Source organism: Gadus chalcogrammus, chromosome 7 (genome assembly GCF_026213295.1).
Source record: "Gadus chalcogrammus isolate NIFS_2021 chromosome 7, NIFS_Gcha_1.0, whole genome shotgun sequence".
In the NCBI taxonomy this organism is placed as follows: Eukaryota; Metazoa; Chordata; class Actinopteri; order Gadiformes; family Gadidae; genus Gadus; species Gadus chalcogrammus.
The window spans coordinates 17,554,648-17,575,285 of record NC_079418.1 but is presented as its reverse complement, the minus strand read 5'-3'; the positions used below and the strand labels follow the sequence as shown (position 1 = coordinate 17,575,285).

General features: G+C 43.3%; 1 protein-coding gene across 1 annotated transcript in view; it reads left to right on the top strand.

Annotated features, from left to right (window-relative positions):
- Window positions 1-20,638, top strand: part of jade2 (jade family PHD finger 2) — a 120,622-nt gene that overhangs the window by 18,592 nt on the left and 81,392 nt on the right. The window contains exons 2-3 of the mRNA XM_056594812.1: window positions 3,077-3,140; window positions 6,954-7,039. Of these exons, the coding sequence (XP_056450787.1) occupies window positions 3,077-3,140; window positions 6,954-7,039 (150 nt within the window). The remainder of the gene's footprint in view (window positions 1-3,076; window positions 3,141-6,953; window positions 7,040-20,638) is intronic.

The window sequence follows — 20,638 nt, the reverse complement described above, 5'->3', positions numbered from 1 at the left end:
ATATGTCTCACTCACTCACTTTATTTCTTTGATTTGCAAATACACCATTATACCTTATTAATATACCACTTTTAAACCTTTAGTCTGGGCTAATCTTGCATGTCCTCTTTCATCTTTCATAATACATGTCTCCTTCCTTTGATTAACACACACACACACACACACACACACACACACACACACACACACACACACACACACACACACACACACACACACACACACACACACACACACACACACACAGTTTATCTTTCCTATTAATCTTTATATCCTTTCCGTCTCATCTCTTTTATCTTCTCTTGATTTAATTTCTCTCTTGATTTAGAGCGGAATAAGTCAGACAATGACGGGCCACATCTCGTGACCAAGACCCTATCTGAACCTACTGTGTACACACTTTTACTAACAACCCCTGTCTCTGATCACTCTTTCTGTGAAAAAAGGAAGTAAAGACTAGACACTCATTTCATGGATGCATTGAGAGTGAGACCTAAGAACAGCACTTGAAGGGGGCAATTGGACCAGAAACGCAGAGCGACCTGCACATAGGCTTAACTGCAGACCCCAACTTAAATCATCAAAATTCTCAAATTCTTTAGGTTTTGAATCGTAGTTTTTGTGTGTCTTTTGTTCATGTGGACCGAAAGCAGACATCAAGCTCAGAGCCAGCTGAGACGGATCAACAGAAATGGTAATGACCAGAACAGACAGCTCTGATGCAGTTTTAGAAGATGTAGGAGTGCACAATAAGATATTTTACTTTAGCTTTTAGCGATGGACATAAGCTAACAATTGAAAAAGCCATTCCTTCAATTATATTGTCGGACGCAATGTGGGTCCTAGTTTAGGGATGGGGATTCTGGTTTAGGGGTCCTGGTCTTGGTTTAGGGCTGGATGTCTTGGTTTAGGGTAGGGGGTCTTTGTTTAGGGCTGGGGGTCTTGGACTTGGTTAAAGGATGGGGGGCTTGGTTTATGGGTCCTGGTCCTGGTTTAGGGGTCCTGGTTTAGGTTTAGGGCTGGAGGTCGTGGTATAGGGGTGGTGGTCTTGGTTTAGGGGTAGGGGTGGGGGCCTTTGTTTAGGGGTGTGGGCCCTGGTTTAGTGTTGGGGGGGGGGGGGTCCCGGCTTAGGGTTGGGAGTCCCGGTTTAGGGTTGAGGGGTCTTGGTTTAGGGTTGGGGACTTTGGTTTAGGGTTGGGGGGTCTTGGTTTAGGGGTGGGGGTCCTAGTCCTGGATCAGGCGGGGGACCTGGTTTAGGGGTGGTGGAGCGGTCTTGGTTTAAGCCTGGGGGATTGGCAGTTTAGATATGGATTTAGTGGGCTGAGCGAGAGTTTTAACCCATGAGGCAGGGTTGTAGTGTTGTCTTTAGTACTGCACCACTGATCAACAGCTGTGGCGAGCGAAAGCTATTTAGTTGGAATACATAAAGCATGTTAGTCAAGAGAAGAGGCAACGTTGGCTAGGTGTAAAAGGGTTAAAGAACGTGAGCATCCGACATGTAAACAGCACATGACCACAGGATAGGATATCGAGTCGCAGCGAGGGATGTGTTTGGGGGGAAATGAGTAGAATATGAATCGGGAGAGAGAAGAAGGAGGGCACCGAAACGGCAAGATGAATGTAGAGCGAGGGGAGCGTGAGAAGGCATAATAAAGAAAATTGAGAGAGAGAAAGATGGAGCGGTAAGAGTTATTGAGGAAGGTGGACCAGAAATAGAAGGACTCGGCGATGGACGCAGCGAGAGAGAGATGGAGACAGATGGTCTCCAGAGAGTGGTAAATGAATAGAGCAGAGGAAGGGCTGGAGAGGGAGGGATGGAGAGAGTTGTGTTCTCTCAGCACACGTCAGTGTGGAGAGTGTGCACATGAGGCAGACGGGTTCAGGGGAACAGGAAGAGCCGCGCATTAGAGGGAATAGCCCCCCTTTTATGGACCCATAAATCTCTGCTCCGCACGCCCAAGGCCACAACCCGCGTTGTGCTCTGGTCTAGTAGCACTTGGCCAGAGTCTAGCGGGCTCTCCTGCTCCAGGACGGACTCCCTGTCCAAGAGCCTGTCCTCATTTCTTCACTCTGACTCACTTAGGAATTCGTTCCTTTATTCGTTCTTTCTTTAGGATTAGTAAGATTGTTACCCAACTCTCATATAATGCCAAATCTCTGTCTCATCTTTTCACTTTCCAGACGCAATGCATTACTTTTAATAAAGCGATTTGACTGTTTGATAAATGCTGTTTATACAATGGTGAGGCTTGCCCCATCAACAATAGTAAGTTGCTCCCCTTGCCTCATAAAGGGTAAGAGGATTCTTACCTTGGCTTAAATTGAAGTGACCCCCCCCCCCCCCTTTCAGCTGGGATTTGAACACTGAGATTTAAAGAAGAAAAAGCGTTCTGGACTGAGAGTTCTAGGAAGGATGTTATCCCCATGGTTACGACCCATGGCAACTTTCATACTTTTTAGTACCATCGTTGTCTATGAGCGTAATAATGAGCCTATGTATGAAACGCTTCACACATCGTGGTGTCCTACTATGTGTCCGGAAAGCCTATACCCCTCTCGGACGCGAACATCAAAGTGAACCGCTGCCCAGACGGAGCTCCACACATCACACACACACCATGATTCTGTGCTTGTACGGGAAGCCTTACCCTCCACTGGACCCAACAGTCAGAAGGATCCACTGCCCAAACAGAGTTCCACACATCCACACACACCTCGCCGCTTGTGTCCCTTTGTCGTGACGGCAGAGAGTGTACTAAAAGGTCATTGGACGTCACGAAAAAGAGTGCCAATTGAGTTCAGAGCAAAGGGGAAGTTTCACAAACTGTTTGGCCGAGACTTGCGTTCTCATTTTTTAGTAACCGCGACAAAATAGCATTGATTACCATGATGATGTAAGACATATTACCACATCATTTTAGAAGAACGGTTTTGCGTTCACAAGCTCCTTGATGTAGGTCCATAATGCTGCCCATTTAAAAAAGATGACTGGTAATGTGGGTTCCCTTCAAACAGACTTCTGATGCCAATGAACCTCTTTTTCTGCGCGGTAAATATTCTGTTTCTTCTTCCACAGATGGAGAGCGAAAGGAAGAAGAGGAAATACTCGACCAGCAGTAATGACTCTGACACCACTGACAGTAAGTTGGACAGAGAGCCAGACAGTGTTTTTGTTTATGTGAACGTATGCGGGGCTATGAGAACGTTTCATTTTGTAACGGCACAGAAAGAAAGCAGAGGAAAACCTACTATAAGGTCATTGTAAGAAAGGAATTTAGCAGGTTTATTGTTTCTGTATAGCCCTTAAAGGAAGGATGCTTCAACCTGGACCCTATTTTATGTTGATTTTGTGTCTTGATTTTGTGTGTATGATTAAGATCAGAGTTCTACTTTGTATTGATCATGCTCTATGAGAGTGAATAAGAAGTATGTAATCAGGTAGGGCTGCCACTGGTTCATGGTCTTCTGAGAACTCTTCATTAGTTGATCGTCTTTTCCTTTTCATCGGCCTTAATCAGATTCTTTAACGGCTGAGCTTCTCTGAAGACACATGCTTTCATAGTTGGAGATAACAATCTTTATTCTATATTTGGATTTGAGCATTGTGCAAAGTTTTGATGTAATTGAAAGACAGGGCTATAAGACAGCACTATTCACCCCAAAAAACGACACATGCGCAATTGTCGAAAAAAAGATTGACAAAAATAAAGATTAAGAATCAAATATTTATCATGAATGTCCCATTTGTCACCTAGTGTTCCGCAATTACTTAAGCTACCAACACCATGGGATTTGACGTATATTATAGTGTTATTAATCAAACTAAATCCTGCATATGCTCAAACACGTATGGTGTATCACACAGTGTTTAACACCATCATCTATAATCAGGTTGTGTGAAAAGCGACAGGAAGTTAAATGATTAGTTTCTTAGCTTTTCAGCAACCGGGGCAATATGGTACACAAACGATCCTAGGAAACAAATCTTCATTAATTACACTGAAAAGGGAACACATTGCTTCATTTAGCTTTATACTCTTTATTACAAACACACTGTAAATCTTTGATACTATCTCAACCAGGGAAGCACTGAACACGGGGCTGGGTTGGGTGCAGACGGAAGGTCAACACGATTTTACTCCTAAAACGTGTATCAAGGGTGGACGTGAAGAAAGCCATTGCCATTTGGGTTCTGTTTCTGAACGTCAAGCAAAAACAGTTGTTATTTGATGCGCTTCAAGAGGTCTAGGTTAACCCAGGTCATGGTTTGAATTGTTTTATTAGAGCGCAGCGTCAAGGTGAGTAACCAAGCGGCCCCCAATGCCAAGGGTAGCATCAGAGGTATGTGAGGGATTGGGCCTGAATGCTCTGTAGAAATACATTGGCAACACTGCCAACGCCGAGCGCTCAGACAGAAGGACATCTGTGTACACATAATACTACATTTTGAATGGGTTATTGAAGAGGTTTGATGCTGTGCATGCTTATGCACATTCATATGAAGATGTGAGGTGGTTGAGTTTACTAGAAGGCCCATTGGGAAGCTGCACAAACACACAACCGTCTGTTTTTGTACATGTCCTTGTCGGATCGTGACACAAAGTGATGAGGAGAAAAGCTGAGAAATTGGATAATTTTAAGTTGGCTGTGAGCCTCCAGCAGACCACAGCAGCCGCTCCTGTGGGCGACTCACTGGTTCTCATCCGCTTTCTCATTGAAGCGCCCGCGGTAATTTTGGCTGCTCTGGGCTCAGGCAAGGCTTTTAATCAGCACATAAACCATGATTGTAACCTCTGACTGCAGCACAGGCGGAGGTAAGCCGGCCGTTAGCTGGAGGCCGCGCAGCTGGCTCATGTCGTACACATGGCCCCTCCCGCTGTACATACGTGAGCACAAGATATCAGTCACGCCCGTGGTTGGTCACATGTTTTGGGGTGGCGCGGTGACACTGGTCAGAGATGCTGCTTCTGAGAGGCGCCCGGCAGTAGGGATGGGGATTGAGATCCAGTTTTGTAGGGACCCCGTTCAAAAGTTCTCCAAACCCTAAAATCTATCAGGTCTGAGCTTATCAATACTGTTATCGATTCTAGCGGTTCTTGAGACGAGTTTTGCCATTTAAATCAAATAATCGGTGCATATACATAGATCGATTGCCCAGTAAATGTATTGAATTCACGGCAAATTGCCTGCCAATCGCCGTTGGACTAAACAACAAGGATTTCAATTGCCTCACGCCCTTGTTCGCTTGGTCTCTAATTTGGTCAATGAGTTGCTTGATGGGGTGGCTGAACGTTCAAAGCGGTCAAAGGATTAGCTTCATTTCAATAGAGACAAAGATAAGAAGGAAGCAAAATGCTGTTTACACTGAAAAAGTATTTCTTGGAAGGCGGAAACCCCCACACTTCCCTTGAATTTAGATTGCATCTTTTGACTCTTGTTCTGTCTCAGACTGTTCGTTCCGTTGAATGTGTTTCCATTTTTATTTTTTGTAGAGCAGGGTCAGAATGACATCAAAATAGGGATATAAACGACACACACACACACACACACACACACACACACACACACACACACACACACACACACACACACACACACACACACACACACACACACACACACACACACACACACACACACACACACACACACACACACACACAGTTTTTCTGTCTCTCTGGCCAACAGAGTGCAGGATTAATTTGACGTCTTTTGATTACATTCACTCTGTCTGTCAATTCACACCACTTTTCCTGCCCCTGCGGCAGCTTATGTGTGTGTGAGGGAGAGAGGCAGTGTGTGTGTAAGTAGGCATTTCTGTCAGTTATCCTTGAGAAAGGACTGAAGGTAGTTCTCACTCTGGGGCTATTATTTCAAGACCTTGTCATTAACTCATGTTGGCTCACGCTGGGTAATTTTCTCTACTTCTGCATAAACACGTGCACGAAAATTCCCACAAAGAATCACAGCACACTGTGATGTTGTGTGCAATATGGAAGTTTAATAATGTGTGCAATTTTCTTATCGCTCCAGGGTTATATTCAATGCCAGCCCGCCGTAAGGCCAGTAGATGACAAGTTGACTGACGCAACACTGAATAAATACTGACTGTGGCTGGCGTACACATTGTCACTTGTGTAGTGGTTACCTATTGTGAGTGGCTGGGAGTTACACACGTGATCCCCGCAATGCGCTCAATATTACCACCTGGTTGACTAATAGGTTCACAGGCGAGGAATGTTAGTGGGCCCAAATGAGTTCAATTTTCAAATATATAAGTGCAGTGTCCTTAATAGTTAATGCATAATAACAGCAATGTACATCATTAATAGACAGACTCAGACACAGACACAGCAGCTGACGGAGCGACTAGGTGGGATTGATGCTGCATTATCCTGTTAATAGCCTTGAGGTCGTATATGAATGAGGTTGTTAAAGAGCACTTTAGAGTGACTGCTTAACAACATTTAGTTCATACTGTCATAGCCTATTAAAAACTTTACAGATATGGTGCTCCCCTTGCCTGTTAGGTTCTTTATAGATAACCAGCGCCTCTCCATAGCCTTTGTCTGGACCCACTGGCACAGATCAACAGCTCTATCAAAATGTCATGTAATGTCTTATATATATAATGTATCTTGATTCTTCAAATACATGTATTTTGTTTATAATTCTGCAAAGCTGTTCATATCAAGGCATGTTTTACTTGGGAAGGAGTAAAAATTGATACTTGCAAAACTATAAAACTCAGTGGCTCTCAAATCAATGTGTTGTCCAGTGTTGGGAAATGTAACTTATAAGAATGACCGCAAACTTTACATACTACATTACAACCTATGCCCATTGTTTCCAACCAACTACACGTTTTCTATCATGCTGGTATTCTAATAGTAATTTGTGGTGGTATTTCATGTCTCACTGACCTCTTTGCTGTGGGGGTGTTTCCCCAATAGGTCAGGTGATGTCTTGGTCCAGTTCATCCAAGAACACGGGCACCAACAGCACCTGGGTCCGCCTCCAGCACAAGAAGCCATCAGAGGTGAGGTTCCCTCTTCGTTTCTGAATCATGCCAAGGTTAACCTTGGAAAATAATTTCAGAAAGTTGCTATTGAACCACGAACAAAAACGTGCAAAATTTCTCTCAAGGTTACTCAACTTTTCACTTACTTTATAAAACCACATAATAATATTACATAATATAATAATAATAATATAATCTAGTAGTAGTAACAATGCTAAATTAACCAGTTTAATAGTATTCTCCTTGGGACAGAACCCTAAAGAAACCAGAGGGTTACTTATGGTTTATAATATACAATTGCTGTGACCACAACCGCATCAAATGCCTTGTTTCAAATGTTATTCATTTGTATTGTGACGATTTATTTTCATTTGGGATAATGGCTGGGATGGCAGACCGATTGTTGGTTTTCGAACGTCAGTAGGGCCTGGTGGCTGCTATTTGGGCTGAGGCTGAGGCCGGCATGATAGTGCCCACTCGAGCCTTCAGAGTTCTTGGTGGAACCATTCTGATGATGGAACAGGTTGGGGGTGTTTCCTGTTCTACAGACGTCTGGTCGCCTACATATATTGCATCTAATGCTAATCTGCTCCGTCAGACTTCAGGTAGCCGAACCATTTCTAACTGAAGTGGTATGACCTTTGTTATGTAAAATGTATTAGTCTTTGGCGACTCTGTTTCGCCTCTGCTCAATTGCTTCTGAGAAGCAGAACGCTCCTCCACACAGGGGCTCATCGTGAGTTGTTGTGAGTGGGAGGGGCCTGAAACGTAGGTCAACTCCCCCGGTCAGGGTCACTCATTCTGCAGACAAAATTACCTGAACAAGTACCGGGATTTCCATAGGGGGATTTCCCTCGGCTTATTAGTGGAGCACTGTGTGCACGCACGTCATCGCTATTATTATTATTATTAGGTTGGTAACGTGTTCAACCTGTTTGTGCCAGTGGGGGATTACCATTAAGCCAATATTGATCGTGTCACAAACCTTTTGAAAGGTATTGTATAGAATACCGGGCATAATCACCGGGGAGCAAAATCGCTGCGCGGCAAGATCGTTTGGACAGATTCTGGTCACACACCTTTTATATATAGGCCGCACTCGTGTGTGTATATAGGCCGCACAACTGCAATTTGTCTGAGAAATGTGTATATAGGCCGCGGCCTATATTCCCGTAATTACAGTAGGGGATGTTGTTCTTGGTGTCAAATGGTATTGTGTGTCCATTCATGTTTTCATAATTGGTCCCACTGGGGAGAGGCCCGCCTCGGGCTGGAGGCGCCCTCAGGCTCTGGGCTGCGCTGAATGAAAGGCCTAGCCCTGGCAGCGGCCGTGTCACACCGTAGCCACCGAGCCGCGCGTGCGGTCGGCTTCTCTAATGTTTTACGAGTGGAAAGTCCTGATCCCGCGGCGGAGGTCGTAAATCCGACCGGCGGAACAAAACACTGGAAATCCGATGCAAATGCGGCGACGCGCTCCACCACAGTTAAATCAGCCCAACGCCGAGACGGCACAGATAAGGTCGGCCGGAGTCTTAGGCTGTGGAACACCCAACAGGCCGCTGATAAATGATCCCTCAGAGGCTCAGTCACCCCCCCCGAAAGGGGAGCGTGCTATGCTCTATGGAGGAGAGGAACGCTGCTGTAATGCCGGGTTATGGCAGTTTTTGTGGTGTTTTTCTTTTCTGCCAAATAACAGATTCCTCCAGCTTCGGTCGGAGAAGCGTGTCTGTTTCCCATCTACAAGCCATCTACTTTCATTTCTGAGAGCGACTCAAAGGCCGTAGTTCCCACAAAGTAATTGACATAATTGAGGTTGTAAACAACTGTTGGCCTGTTGCTGGAAAGGAAATGCAATTCATCCATTGGATAACAAGAGGGCCTTTGCCATGAGTAGACTAACAAATCTTATGTCTCAGGTTTGATACCCTATACCACACACAAGGAATTACTTTTTGAGGATGATTTGGAATTAAAAGGTTCTAATAATCATGTCGCTCCTAGTGCTTGTTTGGAAATTCCCGAAACAGTTAAACTGAATCCAGAGTTAATGTTAAAGTAACCATGTAAACGTGACATGAATACAGATTAAGATAGGAATAAGATAAGAAAACACCTTTTTCTAATTAAGCCCCAAACGCCAGGTCATGGGCAGATGTCGGCATGGGTTGAGACCTGCTCTATGCAGCGCTGCCTGTAGTTAACCACGGGCTGCGGTTCAGACCGTAATTGGTAGCTGTATCTCCATGGACTGACCCTGTCTTCTCCTCTGTGAAGGAGCCCTGAGATGAGGAGCTCTTCTTTGAGACTTTCTCTTACTTGCACTTTGTGAAAAACCTAAACCTAGTTTTTAAAATTGGTATGAGGCTACTATTTTTCTCTTCCTAAAGTGGTCTTAATTTTAAGTCGTCTTTAGTTTTCTCTTAAGGTCGTTGTTTATTCTAAAGTTGTTTTCTGAGGCCGGCTTAATAGGTACACTAGAATTGTCTTCTTCCACAGTGGTACATCTTCTTCCACAGTGGTGGAAGAAGATGTCTTTGTTGTTGGTTTTTATAAAGCCTTCCGGTTTTTCTGCAGGTGTTTCTTCTGGTGTAGCGACGCCGACTAGCAGTTGTTATTTGTATCTACCTCACTAACAATCTTCAGTTCTGCTTTTAGCGGGGGGAATGCCAAGGGCAGGCGGTTGGAACGTGTCATTTAAGGACATGCGCCTGTTGAAAGGTGAAATCAAACCATGTTCAATGCGAGAAGGCGGGTTAAAAAAAGATCTGAAAGTGAAACGCAACAAAACTCTTGTGACTGTAATGACAGCGTTGCTTCTTTCCTTTTAACAAGCCTCTATTTAAGACTATGAAAGAATTCCCCTTCAGTCATCACTCCTCACAAGTGGCTTTAATCTTTCTTATTTTGTTTCCATTTGATTAAACTGTGGGCAGAGTGTAATATTTGTATCTGTCTTATTTAGGCAGGGGAAATACGGGAATGTAAATTAAATGAAAAATTCCAACACAACATCGCACCAGGCATGTAAACGACCATGGGTCTGCATTTGTTTCATAGTTTGACGCAAATGTTGGTTTTTGATTTCATTAGTTGTCTTCATAGTGAAGGAGTTCCTTTCTTATCCTTCCCGTCTGAATGTTTCCTATTTTTCATACATTCCGATATTCACAAGGCCATAATAATAGGTACAAGCTAAGAAATCATTGTTATTTATTTAGATGAGGGTAAATCAGAACACATGAAAAAACACACTTTCCTCAATAAGAAAAACATTTCTGCTTAACATTTCCCTCCCGGTGAACAAGTGACAGTTGTCAAAACACTGAAAGGATACACTCTCACACCCTCCCAAGAAAAGAACTGGATCAAGGCACAAATGCTTATGCACACACACAAACACACACAGAAAGACAGCCGGACACAAACACACACACGGACAAGCAAACGCACACGCTGGAAGACAGGAAAATACATGCATGGCACGCACACACACTTATGCACGCACAGACGCAGATACATGCACGTGTACTAAGAAAACCCCAGAAGACCGAAATTGTAAGGGGTTCATTTTGGTGAAGGCTGGCATCTACCACAGTCGCTGCAAAGCAGGTTTTGTTAAATATCCTTGTTTGTTTGTTTGAATCTCCCAGATTGATTTGCCGTGCATATGGATGGCTGAGGTGTAAATAACAAGTGGTGGCACCAGGCAGCGTAAAGGATTAACCTACAGCAGGGGTGCCCAACCTTTTTTGACCCAAGATCTACTTTTCAAGTAGCCAACCTCCCGAGATCTACCAGCAAACCTACCTTCAAGCCGGGGGGGGGGGGGGGGGGGTAGAGAACAATTGTTGACGGGGGGGGGGGGGGGGGGGGGGGGTTGTATCGTGAACCTACGGACTTCAGTGGGGGTTTCATTCCGTCTGCGCACGGCACCTTCTCAACGATAATCAATAATCTTCCTCCCACTCAGGGTGAAAATGGTAGGTCTTAGCTTGTTTCCCCTCAGCCATGCCAACGTTTAGGAGTGTGTAACTACTGTTGACGGCTTTCAACTGCTGTTAACAGCACATGCGCTACCGCGCGTATATGTCCCGCGCAAATTTAATTTCATTAAAAAAAAAAAATCTTTTTTTTTTTTTTTTTTTTTTTCTTCACCCCTCGCGATCGACTTGGGATCTGTCGGCGATCTACTGGTAGACCGCGATCGACTGGTTGGGCACCCCTGACCTACAGCATCCTGGTGTCATATAATCCATAAGGGGTGGTAGAGAGATACATGAAGTAGGCCTCTGGCTTCATGTTCAAGTTGCACTCAAGGCCATCCTGGGATCTTGTCAGTTAAATAGACATATATTGTCAGCCATAGAACCTTATATTTGATGCATATATGCATAGAAATATACATAGTAATAGCTATTGAGCAATATATTAGGAATGTAATGATCCCCATCAGAATTCAATCTGCGGAATGACGTGTGCGGTTTGGTGCACAAACATGCCTGGTCTGGACGCACAAATGTGCACGGTTGGATCCAGGAGCTTGAGCACAGCCATGTTATTGTTATAAACACTGATACTAAGCAGGACTATCGATGACGTCCGTCATTGGAGGTGCTGAGTGAAGGAGTACATGAAGGGACAGCACGGAGTACAGAACGGAGAACATGAAGGGACCGAACGGAGAACATGAAGGGACAGGACAGAGTACAGAAAGAAGAACATGAAGGGACAGGACGGAGAACAGGACGGAGAACATGAAGGGACAGGACGGAGAATATGAAGGGACAGGACAGAGATGACGGGACGGAGAACTTGAAGGGACAGGATTGAGTACAGGATGGAGAACATGAAGGGACAGGACAGAGTACAGAAAGGAGAACATGAAGGGACAGGATGGAGAACATGAAGGGACAGGACAGAGTACAGAAAGGAGAACATGAAGGGACAGGACAGAGTACAGAAAGGAGAACATGAAGGGACAGGATGGAGAACATGAAGGGACAGGACAGAGTACAGAAAGGAGAACATGAAGGGACAGGATGGAGAACATGAAGGGACAGGACAGAGTACAGAAAGGAGAACATGAAGGGACAGGACAGAGTACAGAAAGGAGAACATGAAGGGACAGGATGGAGAACATGAAGGGACAGGACAGAGTACAGAAAGGAGAACATGAAGGGACAGGACGGAGAACAGGACGGAGAACATGAAGGGACAGGACGGAGAATATGAAGGGACAGGACGGAGAACATGAAGGGACAGGACGGAGAACATGAAGGGACAGGACGGAGAACATGAAGGGACAGGACGGAGAACATGAAGGGACAGGACGGAGAACATGAAGGGACAGGACGGAGAACATGAAGGGACAGGACGGAGAACATGAAGGGATAGGACGGAGAACATGATCTGTTTATAGCGACACCATCCAGATTTAAAGCGGGTTGAACACCGTACTCGCCGCATGGTGTATACCACTATTAATTCAGAACCATCCCTTCCAGTGAGAGGACTCAAGGCACCGAGCTGCTCCCTGATGTATTCCAGATCTGCACAATCGCCATAACTCTGCCTAGCGCGAGGGGTGTGAAGCTGGTAGGGGGGGTGAACACTAAAGGCTCCTTTCCCACCAGGGACAAACCTGGATGGGGGGCCATCCGGTCTGAAGTGGGCTCTGATGATCATGGAATGTGGGGGACTCAAGAGGACCTCGTAGAGTTGGGAGGGCTAAGATTTGGTTTGATTGTATTGGGCCGGATTTGCTTCGTGTCCAGTGGTTTGAGACTGAAATCTTTGATTACAGAAGCAACAGCCAATGGCAAGTACGAGGAAAGTACGTATAAAATGTTGCGTTCAGACATAAACCAATGCTTTTCATCCTTGTAATTTGAAATGGCTTGAACCGCTGCTCAATTATTAGATCAACAAGTCCTTTTGTCTAAACTGTCTAAACGCAAGCTTTGAACTGTGCTTCAAACGTTTGTTTCAGTAGAAATGATTATGCCGTACCTAAGAGAGGTGTTGATAAATTCAGCAATATATACAGGTCATACTCAGAAAATTTGAATATTGTGCAAAAGTTCATTATTTCAGTAATTCAACTTAAAAGGTCATACTAATACATTACGTAGACTCATTACGTGCAAAGTGAGATATTCCAAGCCTTTATTTGTTATAATTTTGAAGATTATGGTTTACTGTTTATGAAAATCCAAAATTCAAAATCTCAGAAAATTAGAATATTACATGAAATCAATAAAAAAAGTATTTTAAATAAAGAAATGTTGGCTCTATGAAAAGTATAATCATGCATATGTACTCAATACTTGGTTTGGGCCCCTTTTGCATGAATTACTGCCTTAATGCGGCGTGGCATGGATGCTATCAGCCTGTGGCACTTCTGAGGAGTTATGGATGACCAGGATGCTTCAATAGCGGCCTTCAGCTCTTTGGCATTGTTCGGTCTCATGTCTTTCATCTTTCTCTTGGCAATGCCCCATAGATTCTCTATGTCGGTTCAGGTAAGGCGAGTTTGCTGGCCAATCAAGGACAGTAATCTCATGGTCATTGAACCAGGTTTTTGTAGTTTTGGCAGTGTGGGCAGGTGCCAAGTCCTGCTGGAAAATGAAGTCAGCATCCCCATAAAGATGGTCCGCTGAAGAAAGCATGAAGTGCTCTAAAATGTCCTGGTAGACGGCTGCGTTGACTCTGGTCTTAATAAAGCAGAGTGGACCAACACCAGCAGATGACATGGCTCCCCAAACCAACACAGACTGTGGAAACTTCACACTAGACTTCAAGCATCTTGCATTCTGTGCCTCTCCAATCTTTCTCCAGACTCATGGACCTTGGTTTCCAAATGAGATGCAAAATTTGCTCTCATCCGAAAAGAGGACTTTGGACCATTGAGCAAAAGACGTTATTTTTTTCTTTAGCCCAGGTAAGACGCTTCTGACGTTTGTTTTTTGTTCTTGACAAGAGGAATACGACATTTATAGCCCATTTCACCGATTCGTTTTTGTGTGGTGGCTCTTGAAGCACTCACCCCAGCCTCAGTCCAGTCCTTGTGAAGCTCTCCAACACTTTTGAAAGGCCTTTTGCTCACAATCCTCTCCAGGCTGCGGTCATCCCTGCTGCTTGTGCACCTTTTTCTTCCACACTTTGCCCTTCCACTTAATTTTCTATTAATGTGCAGCACTTTGCGAACATCCAACTTCTTTTGCAATTACCTTTTGAGGCTTTACCTCCTTGTGGAGGGTGTCAATGATGGTTTTCTGCACAACTGTCAGGTCAGCAGTCTTCCCCATCATTGTGAATCCTACTGAAGCAGGCTGAGAGACCATTTAAAGGCTCAAGAACTCTTTTCAGGTTTTTTGGATTAATTAGCTGATTCGAATGTGACACTCTGAGCCTACAATATGGAACCTTTTCACAATATTCTAATTTTCTGAGATTTTGAATTTGGGGTTTTCAGAAATTGTAAGCAATAATCTTCAAAATTATAACAAATAAAGGCTTGGAATATCTCACTTTGCATGTAATGAGTCTACATAATGTATTAGTTTGGCCTTTTAAGTTGAATTACTGAAATAAATGAACTTTTGCACGATATTCTAATTTTCTGAGCATGACCTGTATATATAATAATATTTGATAAAATATACCTCTGTCCTCATCCATGTTTCGTGATGAACCTCTGTGCTCATTCATGTTATGTGATGAACCTCAGACGTTCCTGACGGATTTGGCGTGTTTTCTGAGAAGGTGCGGACAGTCTTTTTGTGTGTACCCCACATGTTCCCAGTCCCTAGTGTGGACCATCGACCCGACAGCTATGCACCTCTGATTATCATGAAGTTTGTGCTGCCGAAGTCTGGCCTGACTTTAAAAGCGCTCATGGCCCTAAATAAGATATAACTCTCCATTCAGTCCTTAGCCGAAATGTTTCTTCAAGCTCCGATCGACAAATGGAAATGACTGAAAGCTTTGGTGTGTTCATCATTTTTGCAGCCATATTCAGCAGTTGAAGACGTCATATATATATAGATATATATTTATATTAATATTTACTTGAGATTTAATAAAAAAAATATATTATGATTATTGAAATATATAGGTATATTGGTTTATTTTGTGTAATGTTTTTTTGACCTACAATATAAGAGTATTAATAATGTATCTATACCCATAGAGCAAGGAGGAATGGAGCCTCTGGAGAAGTGATTTACGCATGATTTTCATGTTTTTGAAGTGTTGGTGCACTTGAACAAGTGCTTAATTAAAGGAGAGCCCCCAAAGTCATCAAGCTTATGTGGGACTTCAGCCTGAAAAAAGACCATGGTTTGAATCTGCATAATTCAGTAATATTAGAGTCTGAGATTTAAATGGATGAATACCTTTAAAACAATGTGACATTTAAAAGAAATGTATAAATATGAATCTTTAGGTGATATACATATACACCTTCGTTTTTTTTTTAATATATGGTATGATTCTACTCTTTAATTTAATAAATTCATATGGGGTCATGATCTTTTATAGTATTGAACACCAAAATACATGACATGGTACATAACTATGAGCCCATAGAGTTGCAAAGTGTGCAGAGCTTTACTGGAAGGTCCTAGTTCCCAGAAGTAGAAAGCCCGTCATGTTTAACTCAAACGTACGTGACTCTCTCTTCGATTATTCATTACTACAAACAGTTTTGAAATAGTGTGTCAAAATTGTTGTTCATCAAGAAAAAGGCAAAGTTACAATACTGTGTACATGCATATTTTTGAGTAAAGGGCTCAAAAGGCTTCGGTGGAGTTTGACCAAAGCATACATGCACGTACCAGGCATCAAACAGCAACCGGTGAACACAAAGTCTACGTTTTGTATACTATTGGACTGTACAAACTGAACATCTTTCAAAAGTAGAACAATTACCAAAGTTTGATGGTCAATTAAATCAAAGCAAAGGTAGGTCTGCTGTAATCTGCAACAAATACCTCTGGTTGTGTTGATATCATAGACCCCTGGTTGTGTTGATATGGCAGACCTCTGGTTGTGTTGATATCATAGGCCTCTGGTTGTGTTGATATCATAGACTCAGGTTGTGTTGATATCATAGACCCCTGGTTGTGTTGATATGGCAGACCTGGTTGTGTTGATATGGCAGAACCCTGGTTGTGTTGATATCGTAGACCCTGGTTGTGTTGCTATGGCAGACCCCTGGTTGTGTTGATATCATAGACCTCTGGTTGTGTTGATATCATAGACCTCTGGTTGTGTTGATATGGCAGACCCCTGGTCGGGTTGCATACATTCTGCAGAGGCCTCGAGCATGTCGTGACCTGAAGACAACTTCGAGTCTCATTGAACATCTCAACCAATCATGGTTTTTAAAACAGGTTCCCTCCTGCCCCCCTCTGCCCTCCATGCCGGGGTTGAGAACGTAACTTGGTTCCCATGCGTTGAGCTTCTCTTTGGTCTTCTCCATAAACCCCTCAGCTTAACTCAAACAATCAAATGCACTTTATCAACAGTCAGAACCAAACAACCATAGTGCGTGGGGATACTTTTTTTTTGTTGCAGAACTAGACTGCTACCGTTCTTAATAGTATGTATATCACTGCACATGTACAACGAGAGTGTCTGACGAGAGTCTGGAACATTGTTTCTTACATCGTCACCACAGCGACTATGCCTATGGTGTTGCAGAGTAACCCCTGCCAACAATTCATTGGTTTAACCGCATTCGAGCAGACAGTTTCCTCCGTGATGTTCCTAATGTTTGTATTTCTGCCAAGCTTTGAATAAACAACATTGTCTGCACTTGTACCCTGCTATGGAGTATGTCCGTATAGCTGCTACAGGATTAATAATCAATCTACTATTGAGTCTTATTTAACCACAGACTGTACCAAAAAAACAGTATTGCGGTACACGTTTGTTATAAATAATAAAAACGTTATTTCTCAAAATTTGAAGAACTTACAAAAAGGAAAGCAATTGTACAACCTAATATGATCCCGACATAATCCAGGAGCCTACAGTGATTGTAAAAAAAGAAAAAAGAAACTCGCACAGGAAAGTTTATTTGGGTTTTGCTTCTGGAACCACAAGCTCCGCCCACTATAGTGCACATGTCACATAAGCTCCGCCCACTTTGCTAGTCTACGGTGTGCACACATCACATGAGCTCCCCCCACTTTGCTACTCTATGGTGCACATGCCCCAGATCAGAGGGTGCATTTGGTCTTGTCACACTGATTGGGGTCTTGTGATCTCATCATCCAATGAGAACCACATCACCTTCATGTCTATGCTCTATTTTGAGCATAGAGCATCTTATTGTTCGGTATGATTCACTTTCAGCCCTGGCTACACCCATTATGTTTGTTCCTTTTGTTCTCTTTGACAGACATCACGTCTCCTCTATTTTTGCTGAACTGCTGTATCTATAATAATGTATAAACATTTGGCAATGGTCGATATTTTTTTGGGGCCTTTACAAACCATTTCAGAATCTGCCCTTTGGAGACATCACACGTAGTTAGTTTTTCTCCTCATAGTTTCATTTTTATTGTAATCAAATATAACAATGAATTTAAAAGTTGCTTCATGCGACCCCAATGCACCCTGGGAGGAAGGAAGTGGTGTTGGTGGAATCGGTTGAAATGTTTTTCTCTGTCCTCTTTAACACCTGCACTTTCACTGGCACTTCTTTGTGTGTGTGTGTGTGTGTGTGTGTGTGTGTGTGTGTGTGTGTGTGTGTGTGTGTGTGTGTGTGTGCCTCAGTATCTTACCAGTTTGACAGCTGCAGTACCTCATTAGAGGCTAGAAGACACAGCTGTGAAACTCCATGGCAACCAGTTGCAAACATCTGGAGAAATACATGGAGTTTATGTTACACTGTCTCACTCACACAAACAGGGTGCCAACTTAGTGAAACACTAAGAATCCTGGGATTATTTTTTCTTTTCGTCATGCTTGTTGACAATTGCCAGCCGAGACATAACACGCACACGCACACACACGTCTGTTTGTCCATCTGTGGGATGGACGAGGGGGTTATGGAGAGGGGATAAAAGGGCAGAAGCATGGGTGTTTAATACTGTGCTTCTAGCCAGAGGGGGGATTTGACTGAGGGACGGACAATGGATAAATTGATTGATTTTCGGTATCTCAAACAACTGTTTGATCCACTCTGCTGCGCACCAAGAATTCTATCAAAGGGGTTTCAATAACACAATTTCAATCAACAATCATGGCACATGCTTTTAACAGTGTGTACGCCAAGTATTTAAGTAAATCCAAATCATCAAATAGCGTATGATGGCATCACACACTTTTTTTTGTGTCAAACATCTTGGCTGATTTTGTTCACCAAGGAATCGGACTCGGCCTGTATCTTTGATTTCTTCTTCTTCTTTGTATTATTTGCAGCAGGCTATGCGTGTGGAACTGCATTGCTGCCTCAGTCCCGCAGGTTAAAATCAACGCACTATGTCTTTGCAAACCACAATGATGTAGGTTTTTATTTGATTATAGTGCGGTGAAGGGAATTCCAATCACAAGTAGTCAGTCCAGGCGCATTCTTATGCCAGGTGTGAACTGAGGTTCAAAGAGCTGTCCACTACTCTGGCTCTCGCTCTTACATTCACTCTCGCTCTCTCACTCTCTCGCTCTCTATCGCTCTGTCTCTGTCTCACTCAGTGATCACCAAAGAAGCACTTGGGACTCCCAGCTGCCAGAGAAACAGAGAGTGATTAAAACAAGCATCGCCAAACTTCCCTCCCTCATTGTGGTATCCTCTGAGCCGTGACAAACTCCACACATGTGGTACACTGCAAATTAAGGGAACAAACGCATCAACAATTTTTTCAATATGTTGTGTTCGAAGACTGCTGTTAAGTTTGTTTTGTGTACTAAGAATAAAACTTGAGTTCTCTGCTCCCCATGATAGGGGACATTACATGGCAAGTGGAACTCCACTCCACTGCTCACAAATGTCTCAGATGGTCTTGTTCCTCAAAGTGCAGCAGCTTCCAATAACGGCGCCCAGGAGTAAACCCGCAATGCCTTGTTTTTAAGCGTTAAAGCTGTAAACACAAGACCCTACACACTCGGCCTGAAAAACCAAGTACAATCTTATCGTAATTGCAGTGTTTGATTGTTAAAAAAAAAAAGAGAAGGAATATCTAGGTCACAGCCAGCATCACACCTCCCCTTCTGAGGCGGCTCACCAGATCCTCTACCGAAACGTGCTGTGTTGGCAAAGTCATTTGCATCAAGGTGTGTGTGTGTGTGTGTGTGTGTGTGTGTGTGTGTGTGTGTGTGTGTGTGTGTGTGTGTGTGTGTGTGTGTGTGTGTGTGTGTGTGTGTGTGTGTGTGTGTGTGTGCGCGTGCGCGCACATACTCGTGCATGTGTGTGCTGGTGCTTGCTCGTTAGTGTGAGTAGGGAGTGTTGAGTTTATCTTCCCTCGCTCTCGCTTGCTCACTCTCTTGCCCCAGTTTTAATCCAACCTTTATCCACAGAAGTGTTGCTGACTATGCACACTCCTTTTCCAGCGACACCCTGGTTCATATTTGTATAGTTACACACCTGGAAGCTGAATTGTGCGACTGCTCCAGCGACACGCTGTATTGCATGCTTGCTTCACCTTTACCAGGGCCAAATGTGAATCCCTTACACATTTCCCATATTATGCTAAATGTATCCATGAAGAATGGCAAAACTATTTACAACCATTTAATTGCTTGTAATGTCTTTGGTTTAATATCCACACAATTCTTCAATGTGTCGTTTTTTGGAACTCTTATGACCACATGTCCCGCTGTTGAAGGAAACCGATTTTGTTTCTGATGTTTATTTGTATATCCCACCGTTTTGGACTGAAACTACTTGTGATATCACTACTTGTGATATTACCACCAAAGCTTTCAGGGTGGGGTAAAAGCTGTGTGGTCAAAGTTCTCAATTCATATTGTAAAAGCAATTCCCCTTTTTTCTATAGATAATCATTTCAACAGCTTATTTTGATACAACACCTCTGTCACACATACCTTTGACTATTGTCAGAGTTTATGATCATATTTGTTAGTAAAAAGCCTGCATGGTGCCTTTCTGTTCTGAATATTCTCTTCCTCTGTATCTATCTATGTGTCCATGCCAGACATTTGCGGGTACTTTGTAGCAATAGGCACGAGTATGACTTGTTAGAGGGAGTACTGTGTAAGAAAGGGTGGCAAGGTTGCCAGCCCCTTTCACACATGAATGCGCTAAAATTGCGAGTCTACGTTTACCAGTGAAATTACCAGTTTCTATGTTCACACAAGACCACTGGCAATGTGTGTCATAATTTCCAAGAAATTACGTGTTTCTATCGCTCCGAAATAAATGCATTTTGAAAACAATATCCGTCCTATTCGTAAAGTTTTTACCATTCCTTTGATTAAACCTGTGTCATAACCCGATCTGGTGAGCTCTCCAATCCACTGTAAGGAAACATTTTACACTGATTTATATTTCTCCCATGTATGTATAACAAGAACGCTGTTTACACTGCAGAGCAGGCAATTAACGCATCACCTCCTTGAAAAATGTTATGATTGGCTAACACAGTTGTC